The sequence below is a fragment of the Mus caroli genome, unplaced genomic scaffold, assembly GCF_978045245.1.
Source record: "Mus caroli unplaced genomic scaffold, Mus_caroli_1 scaffold_2, whole genome shotgun sequence".
Lineage (NCBI taxonomy): Eukaryota > Metazoa > Chordata > Mammalia > Rodentia > Muridae > Mus > Mus caroli.
This window is the reverse complement of record NW_028227257.1, coordinates 178,748,845-178,759,348: the sequence shown is the minus strand read 5'-3', so window position 1 is coordinate 178,759,348 and position 10,504 is coordinate 178,748,845. Positions and strand designations below refer to the sequence as shown.

The window sequence follows — 10,504 nt, the reverse complement described above, 5'->3', positions numbered from 1 at the left end:
AGGTTCCATGAGAACTGTATGCACATGGTGTACATACATACATGCAGGCAAACACTCATACGCATTAAAGATAAAAAGGTCTTCTGAAAGTTACATTTGAAATAAAAATTAGAGATCTTAGTCAATTTATTTTAAATCTAAACATGTCAAAATGTAATATGTGAATTGCCTGATAATTTGTCTAGTGGTTCCCTGTGACCATCTTCTGCTTGTGGCCATTAAGGACTTTCTAACAAGTCCATGCTGATTTCTGAACTGACAAGACTAGTTTACATCCCACCATCTGTGCAAATATGGTCCAGCCGTTCCACTCTCCTATATTTACCTAATGGGCTCCAAGTTTACCCATTACAGAGATACTCACACAGCAATGTATTTTTCAGCACCAATCACAACACATGGGGATTCTAAGTGTTCACCAAAAGAACAGATAATAAAACGTAGTCTCTTCACGCCATGGAAACATTTTCAGCCATAAAGGAGGAAGTCATAGTGTTTGGAAAAATGGATATAACTAGAGTTAATCATATTAAATGAATGAAGCTAACCTTTGTTTTATATAGATACATAAAGTCATATATACATCTATGGCTAGAAAGCAGAAGTAAAATTGCCGACCAGGACAGAAGTGACCAATGAGGGCAGAAAAAGAAGGATCGAGGAATAAAAAAAGAATATGCATGACATACAAAATAAACTTGTATGACAATGTGAAAAGTAAGTTACTTAGAAAGAAAAAAGTGTGTAGTAGATCAACATGTATTTTTTTTTAAAGGAAACAAAGGATGAATTATGCAGCTGCACACAGATGAGTCTGCAAGCTTCAGTGAGCAGCTGAGGACATGAGGACTTACTCAGAAGGAGGGGAAGTCCGTGAGTCTGTGGGAAGTCCAGTTTCCTTCTATATTTATGCTGCATCAGTGGTTTAGTACAATGCAAAATTGTGCATGCATGCGCGCACACACACATGAGCATGCACAGGTGGATGTGTTTATGTGAGTGCATGTAGACCAGAGGACAATTTCTAATGTTATCCTCAGTAGTGTGGCTTACCTCCTCTGAGTCAGGCTCTCATTGACCTGGAGCTGAGCAATTAGCCTAGACTTGCTGTGGACCTCAGGGGTCCCCATACTTCTTCTGCCTCAGCACCGGGATTACCAGTGTGCACTATCATACCTGGCATTTTTATGTATGTTCTAGGGTAAGACACAGGTCCTCTGCTTGCAAGGCAAGCACTCTAACTAAGAAGTCTGCCTAACTCTGAGATCTACTTTTGCTAGAACAAACAGCCAGGGGTGTTGGCAACTTTCACAGAGCAAGAGTACAAGATTGCAATACAGCACTGTAAACAGTCATAAATTAAAAGCCCAAGATTGCAGCAAGAATTTATGGCTCGCTCTTAGGACATTCAGCTGTCTCTTAGGACAGTTGACTGAATTATACATGTCAAGATCTTAAGAAGATAGAGATAATTGCCGGCCTGGTAGAGGCACATGAATCTCAATGAGTTTGAGGCCATCCTGGTCTACATAGTGAATTCCAGGCCAGCCAAGGCTACATGGTGAGACACTGTCTCAAAAATAGCAATAACAAAAAGGACAAAATATAGGTAAGATAGGCATGGTGACTCATGCCTGCATTTCCCAGAACTCAGAGGGATGAAAAGGAGGGTCACAAGTTAGAAGCCATCCAGAGTAACATAAGACTCCTATCTGTCTGTCTGTCTTTTATTTATCCATATCTAATCCCTTTATCTTTTTAAAAAAGGAATATACAGAAAGGGAAGATGTCAGATTCTAGACATTCAGAACACTCCTGCTTCTCCACAAATCTGAACGTTCATAGGAGGGGTGGCTAGCACAGAACGACTTAGGTGTACAATAAAAACACTACAGACGAAATGAAACCCAGAAACCTTAGATCCGTACTAACATCAGCAAACATGGCAAGGAGGGATGGGCTATCAGCAAATGAGAAAAGGAAAACTTCACAGGTACGCACAGCCTTATTTACTGACACCCACTGGGGAGGTGACCTGCACAGCAAGAAGGAGCTACAAAGGTTCCCTGAGCTTCCCACCTGCCCATTGACACTGCAGTGAAGAACATATTAAGAAACTTTTCCTCAGGACGTGATTGCGCACACCTTTAGTCCCAGTCTTGAGAGTCAGAGGCAAGCAGGTCTCTGAGTTTGAGGATGGCCTGGACTACAGAGTGAGTTCTAGGACAGCAAAGGCTATACAGAGAAACCCTGTCTCATTAAAAAAAAAAAAAAGGAAGGAAGGGAGGGAGGAAAGAGGGAGGGAAGGAGGAAGGGAAGGAAGGAGGGAAGGAAGGAAGGAAGGAAGGAAGGAAGGAGGGAAGGAAGGAAGGAAGGAAGGAAGGAAGGAAGGAAGGAAGGAAGGAAGGAAGGAAAAGAAGGAAAGAAAGTCTTCCTGGAAAATTCTTCAGTAAGAGCCCCTGGATTCCAAAAGCCACTGTCCTTGACTAGCTAAGCTGTTGATCACCCTAAGCATCAGGAAACTGGATGTGACTTAGACATTGAGTTGTAGACCATGTCTACTTGGGGAAGTGTGGGCTGAGCTGGGGGGATATGGAGTGTGCTTAGAGTTGGTATCTGGGACCCTACCTCAGGGAAGAGTCTCAAGCCTACCTGAGCAGGAACGGAGCAAGGGTTGGATCTGAGAACAGCATGGCATGGCATAGAAGCCTGTATCCTGCTCTATCAGCAGAAACTGGTTGGACTTGACTGCTTCCAATTCTCAGAACTCCAGAGGTTCCTGGTGGCTCAAGGCCTTTCTCACTCCCGTGTTCAAAATGGCAGAGTGATGTTGTGAGGCAAAACCCAAGCAATTGGTCTTCCATTTTGGCTAATGACAAGAGCCCAATGCAGCTCCTACACTTACCACATAGCTCTTGGAATAAATATGGAAGGAAGTCAGCCAAGCTCTCCTCCTAGTGCATGCCTCAGCAGGTAAGACAGGGTGGAGTCCAGCCTGCAACAGTGCTTTGGTCTAATTTGTATGTCCCCTGAACTAAGTATGTGTCAAAGAGACATGGATGTGAAAGCATAACAGCCACATCTTGTTTCTCCTAAGCCAGGGTAGCACTGAGTTTTCTTGCTCTCTGTTGGTTTTCTTGTCTTTTCCCTTCACGGTTATACCTTACACTCCCAGTTGGTAATCGCTCCCATCTTGTTCCTTTTTGTTTCTTTCCCCCAGTTGCACTTCTTTTTAAATTTAATTATTAATGTTTTTAATTTTATTTTTAATATTTTTTAAACTCCCTGTTCATCTGATTAATATCCTCACCCCTTTTCCCTATTTCTTATTGGGGATGTAGCTGATGCCTTCTGTTATTTTTCTATCACCTTTAGTTATCTGACTTGTTTTTTAATTGTCATTAGTGAGATCTACATTCACCCCTTCTGAAGGATAGTGAGGACTGAGATGTAAAACTGAAAGTACCACACATGCCAAGTGAGGACCAACTGCAATGGAGAGAGAATAACTATGAAAGGCAATCTGACTCTTAAAAAGGCCCACAACCACTCAGCAGGCATGGCAGACAAATGCTTCAAAGTCTACGTAAGGGAAAGGCCCAGTGTCTCAAAGGTGACACTCATAACTGCATGAATGGAGCAAGGAAGACAGCTCAGAAGAATGCTGAACTGGAAGAGAGCTTCAGCATGAATGAAAACCTTCATTGGAAAGAGTCACCAAGGAGCAAAACCAAGTAGGCAAGGGGACATGAGTGATCGTGGAAGGAGTGACCTCATTCAGAAAGCATAAAAAGTAAGCAATCAGGACCAGAACATAAGAACTGCTGCACACAAATCAAAACAACCCTGAGATTCCACCTCACATAAGTCAGAATGGCTAGGATCAAAAATTCAGATGACAGCAGATGCTGGCGAGGATGTGGAGAAAGAACACTCCTCCATTGCTGGTGGGATTACAAACTGGTACAACCACTCTGGAAATCAGTCTGGGCGGTTCCTCAGAAAACTGGACATAGTACTACCAGAAGATCCAGCAATACCTCTCCTAGGCATATACCCAGAAGATGTTCCAACTGGTAAGAAGGACACATGCTCCACTATATTCATAGCAGCGTTATTTATAATAGCCAGAAGCTGGAAAGAACCCAGATGCCCCTCAACAGAGGAATGGATACAGAAAATGTGGTACATTTACACAATGGAGTACTACTCAGCTATTAAAAAGAATGAATTTATGAAATTCTTGGGCAAATGGATGTATCTGGAGGATATCATCCTGAGTGAGGTAACCCAATCACAAAAGAAGTCACTTGATATGCACTCACTGATAAGTGGATATTAGCCCAGAAACCTAGAATACCCAAGATACAACTTCCAAAACACAAGAAAATCAAGAAGGAAGACCAAGGCGTGGATATTTCATTCCTCCCTAGAATAGTGAATAAAATATCCATGGAAGGAGTTGCAGAGACAAAGTTTGGAGCTAAGACGAAAGGATGGACCATCCAGAGACTGCCCCACTCAGGGGTCCATCCCATAACCAGCCACCAAACGTAGACACTATTGCATTCGCCAGCAAGATTTTGCTGAAAGGACCCTGATATAGCTGTCTGCTGTGAGACTTTGCCAGTGCCTGGCAAATACAGAAGTGGATGCTCACAGTCATCTATAGGATGAAACATAGGGCCCCCAGTGTAGGAGCTAGAGAAAGTACCCAAGAGCTGAAGGGGTCTGCAACCCTATAGGTGGAACAACAATATGAACTAACCAGTACCCCCAGAGCTCGTGTCTCTAGTTGCATATGTATCAGAAGATGGCCTAGTCGGCCATCATTGGGAAGAGAGGCATCTTGGTCTAGCAAACTTTATATGCCCCAGTACAGGGGAACGTCAGGGCCAAGAAGTGGGAGTGAGTGGGTAGGGGAGCAGGGCAGGGGGAGGGCATAGGGGACTTTTGGGATAGCATTTGAAATGTAAATGAAGAAAATATCTTTTTTTTTCTTTAAAAAAAAAAAAGAAAAAAGAAATGCTGCACACAAACAGGAGACCTCACGCAAGAAGCCGTGGCGTAGAACACTGGACTAAAGTACAAACTAATGGCATGAAAACCTTTCAGTAAAATTAGAGCAGATGTTTTTTTCTCCTTCTAGGGAAAGACATGTGCATCCACGTAGAGGAGGAATTTAAGCCCTCAAAGTGGCATGACTGAAAAGGAACCCCTTCATGTCATGTTATAATTTAATAGTTAAGAGTTGGGGCCAGAGAGATAAGGGGCTCTGTTGTTAACTGTGCCTTCTACTCTTTCAGAGGACCCAAGTTTGATTGCCAGCACCCATGTTAGGGTGCTCATAATGTTCTGTAACATCAGTTCCAGAGGAACCAATACCTTCTTTTGGCCTCCTTGGGTACTATATGCACATGCTCAAAACCATATGCAGACATACACATATACATATTATTAATTTTTAATGTAAATTTTAAAAATTAAGACTACAGAACAAATAAAAGGTGTTTGAAAGCTGAAAGAGAGCCAAGTACTTTACAATGACCAACTCATGCATGTGTGGGTGGAGACCACTTGTAAGACTCAGTTCTCTCCTACCATGTGAATCTCAGGGATTGAACTCGGGGCATCAGACATGGATGCAGGTATCCTGACCTGCCAAGTTGTCATTCTGGCCCGAATGTTATCATTTATAGGAAAAATGGATGGAGCTTGAGACTCTTATGTTCAGTGAAACAAGTATCTTATATTTCCTCTAATATGTGAGACTTAGGAGGAGAAAACCCCTACAAAAGTTAAGAGAACTATTATGGGATGTGAGAAGGGAAGGGGGTAAAGAACTAAGAAAGGATGAGAAAAGGGACAGGAATCAAAGACTACTGTTTGTATAGGAGGAGACACTGCAACAGAACCCCTTTGTAATTAAATATAGACTGATTTTAAAAAGAAAGTGGCATTATTGTTCAGGAAAGGAATCATGGGAAAGAAAATATAATCGGGAAGTCACTGAGGAGATGGGTTTGTCTCGTGATGCTGCAAGATAAAGTCTACTGACAGGAACACTGAGAAGCCAAGTCAATGGCTGAGAACAGAAGCAGAAATGCATCGAGAGGTAGCTCAAGATGTTGACTCAGCAACCAGTGGCACAGTGTCCATGATGTAAAAAATGACAGGGGAAGGGCTGGAGAGGTGGCTCAGCAGTTAAGAGCATTGACTGCTCTTCCTGAAGTCCTGAATTCAATCCCTAGCACCACATGGTGGCTCTTAACCATCTGGAATGGGATACGATGCCCTCTGCTGGTGTATCTGAAAGACAGCTACAGTGTACTCATATGCATAAAATAAATAAATAAATCTTTTTTTAAAAAAAGAAAAAGAAAAAATAACAGGATAAAAATTATATTGAAAAAACAATGACTTGAAAACATTTCCAGTTTAATAAGGGTTAGAAATCCACAAACCTAGGAAAGTCAACGAACTCGAGTTTCTCTGCGAAGCTGTTAACTAAGCTTCTTTATTTACTTAGGATGAAAGTCAACATACCTTCCAGCAAGCCATTAATCTTTCGGCCCCACTTGGCAAAATGAGTGGAGCCGCCTCCTGCCCAGGGAAAGCAGATCAGTTTGAAAAGTGCATCCGGCTTTTGATACAAACAGTTCAAAACCTTCTCGTTCCTAGAAATAAAATTCAAATACATTTAACATTATATAACGCTATTGGATAAAGTTCAAAATTGAACTAGGTGAGTTTTAATGACAAGTCTCATTAACTACTAGGTGCATGTGCTCAGATATGAGTTCACTGCCTTTCTTTCTCCAAGAATCGAGTTTCCAAAGGTTTGAATGGTCTGTTTTATGATTTCAACCCATAAACTCTTAGAGACGTAGATGGAATGGTGAATTATCTATGTACTTTGTATGTCCAATAAGAGTGATGTAACTATTGATGCAGATGCCTGTTCTTTCACAGCAGAGGAGAGAGTTTGTCCAAAAAGGCTTTGTCCTCAGGGTCACCATCAATATCCAGTGACACTGCTCAAGTGTCTCCTTAGACAGCCACCCTATATGGATATGTTTGCATTCTCCACAATGTAAAGGTCTCTAGGAAAGTTTCCAAGTCCATCTTTAAATTTCTTACAAAGATCTCTGAGCCTTCCAAATGAGAAACCATCGCCATACAATAATGATTTTAAGTCTGTTTTGTCATTTTAAAAAGTATCAGTTTTATAGTTTAGATCGTATTGGAAGTGAGGAACCTTTAAGAAGTGGTCCTGGTGGAAGAAAGAGAGGTGACTAGGGTACATGATTGAAGCTTTGGCCTGCTCTTTCTCTCTGTGTCTCTGTCTCTCTGTCTCTCTCTCTGTCTCTGTCTCTGTCTCTCTCTCCCTTCTTCCTCTTGCTCTTCCCTCTTCTTCCCTCTTAAGGGGTCTTTAACTAAGTGCCTTCAGTCTGCCATGCATTCCCTACAACGTACACTTCTCTACAGGACCAACATAGCAGGGCTCAAGGACTATGGATTGAAAAGCCGTGATTTTGATATAACGGAATGTTTTCGTGCACGCATGCACGCCCCTTGCATACAGTCTCCACAGAGGCCAAAAGAAGACATCAGAAGCATTAGAGCTGGGGTCACAGGTGGTGAGCACCATGTGAGTGCTGGGAACCAAGCCTGGCCTCTTGGCAAGAGCAGCAAGGGCCCGAAACTGCTGAGCCATCCTCCGGGCCCCCAATCAAATCTTCTCTCCTTCATGATTATGTTTTGTCATTTGACCAAAAGATTGAGATCTTTCTAGATACTCTGTTCTCATAAGGGGACTTTGTACTTTATAGTAAAATAACTGAGAAGATGCATGAAGTGAGATGGCAGGTCTCAGATTGCTGAGTCTAGACCACAGAAGCTCTCCCTCCCTGGCATCTGTTTGTGTCCTGCACATCCACCCTATCTTCCCACTCTAAAAAGGGAATCAAAGTCCCACAGCTAGCTAAACACAACTTCTCTTTCTCTTCCCTCAATGTTTGGTATTTAAATCATCTATAACTCCAGAGTTGAGGGTAAGCAGACAAATTATTTAATCCATTTGTACTGTGTAGTGATGAAGGCTGCAGAGGAAAAGTTGAGTCCCCAGTGTAAACCCTAGCTACAGCTCTTACCATGGGACACTAGGCAAACTGCTCAGGTGCTTCACATTCTCAGTGGCCTCGATGTAAACAGAGGGTGAGACTTGGGTCTTCCTCATTAGCAAAAGTGAGATCCAGAGACATCGCCACCAACCCAGTTAGTCATAAATCAGAATCAGGGTGCAAATCCTGCTCACCATTGAAACTATTTGACCATTGACCCTTTCCCCATAGTCTCAGCATCAATGTCACTAAGACGTAGGATGTAGAGGACATTCTGAGATGCTTTGGGTTAGAGCTGGGGCAAGAAGGGGCTCTCCAAGATAGTGTGCTCTTCCAAACCATGTTAGGATTTTAGACAAGCCAGAGATATAAAACTTAACTTTAAAATACTACCAAAGGGGATGGCAAGGTGGCTCAGTGCATAAAGGGAACGTGATGTCGAGCCTAATGGCATGGGTCATATGACGATCACTGCTGCTAGGTCCAACATACAACATTGTGGCTCACAATTCTCTAGCACCTTTTACTTTCAGACTCTCACTATGTTATGAGAGGTCCCTTGTGTGTCCACCCCCCCCCCCCCCCGCCCCTTGGGAAATTCTGTATGGGCTTTGATGGTAGATTTGAAGGTACACAATGGCAGACCCTCAAAACAAAATAAATCTTTGGAAAGGTCTCCTCCACTGTGGAACCGTATATCATGATAACTCTGCTTACTCCTCCTACACAAGAATCCCCACTTTGCACCCCTTATTGTACCAAGAACAGAGAAGTTAAGGAGTTATGGTTCCAGGAAGTCTTAGGAACTTCACACCTGGCCCCAAGGATGAAAGCACACAACTGGGAGAAACAATGGGCCCAGACTCAGAGTCTGAGGCCCGGGTAGCCGAGGGCAAGAGTTCAGTTAATAAGCACAGAACAGTGTCCACGGCTGATTCCCTGGGTACACGACTTACAGAAGGCACAGCAAGACCTGGTATGCCCCCACAAGGAGCAGATACTATTAAGAGTTAGTCATATACAAGAGCATACATTGAAGGAATTAAAATTTTCTGGTATACTGGGAGAAGACTAAGATATTCGGACCTTCCCTTTGGGAAGTATATAAGGAGAACAGGTCCATATCGTAATGCTGAGGGACACAGGAATGAAATTAGGAAATGGCTCAATGCTTCTTATGCAACATGGTACACATGCTGCTTCATGCCCCTTAAGGAGTGAAAATTGTTCTTATGGCTTGTTTCTCAGGACTCAATATCTGCCACCTTCTGACCACAAAGGGCCACCACAAAGGCTAAGAATGTTCAGGAGGGCACCTGGTGGGCTTGCTGAACCTTAGAGAGCAACAGCAACTTAGATGTTTGCTGAACTTACTGCCTTTACTTTGAAGAAAAATGCTGTAAAACGTTGATTACCTCTTTCATTCTGGATATTGAAAAATAGGGCCAAAATAGGTTAAAAATGGTCTTTGAAAAGATCATACACATCTTGGATTCATTAAGTCTGCTTTCTATTTACCCGTGGCTAGGCTATTATGCAAACATGGAGTATAAAAGGTGTAACCTCTTTTCAATAAACATCCTGATTCGCCCTTAGATTCTGTCAGTCTCCTTTCCTTGCAAAGCCCACGTCTCTTCTTTGGGACCTAAACCCCCTCTGGAGCTGGACTCTGGTACCTAACAGCTGGCATTTGATCACCCATGTGATCCAAGGAGAAAACCAACTCCTGCAGGTTATCCTGTTTCTCCACATGTTCGCAGTGACACACACAATAATCAATCCATTGATTGATTAAATACTAGCTTAGAACTCCAAGCTAGTAGCATTTTATATACAAGTAATTCGTACCACCTTTCACCAGAGGAAGTGGAAGCAAATTCAATTTCAGAGATGGGCCCCTTTAAATGTAACAAGGCAATCCAACAAATTTAGGGTGCTGAAGCACCAGAGATGGGGAGTGAGGAGTTCCTGGAAGCAGCCTACCTGGTACTCCTAGCATAGACTGCTGTCTCCATCCTGTGAGTTGATTAGGAATTGCTGATCTCAGAGATCTTCTGCCACTGTGTTGAAATTAATTCCCCTCTGGGCACAAAAATCTCCAATAAGCCTTTTGTACACCAAGTGACCAGATTTCTTTTTAATCCGCTGATTATGGTTGTCACTCAGAATCCTGCTTTTAAAAGGCAGTGAAGAAGAGGAGAAGAGCAGGAAGAAAAAGAAGGAAAAGTACAAGGAGAAGGAAATGGATGGGGGAAAGAGGAAAAAAGGGCAAACAGGTCAGACTCATACAGCGTATAGCAGCTGGGTGTTAGCGGCCTCCGTGTATAGATGGCTGTCACTGTGCACATCAGCAGAACTTCCAGATAATGCCCATAGAGACA

At 42.8% G+C, this 10,504-nt stretch overlaps 1 protein-coding gene across 1 annotated transcript in view; it reads right to left on the bottom strand.

Moving 5' to 3' along the window:
• Olah (oleoyl-ACP hydrolase) overlaps window positions 1–10,138 on the bottom strand; it is a 23,313-nt gene extending 13,175 nt beyond the window's left edge. Inside the window, exons 1-2 of the mRNA XM_021156755.2 lie at window positions 10,107–10,138; window positions 6,547–6,677 (exon numbers count right to left, since the gene is read on the bottom strand). Of these exons, the coding sequence (XP_021012414.1) occupies window positions 6,547–6,677; window positions 10,107–10,138 (163 nt within the window). The remainder of the gene's footprint in view (window positions 1–6,546; window positions 6,678–10,106) is intronic.
• Window positions 10,139–10,504: the final 366 nt, after the last annotated feature.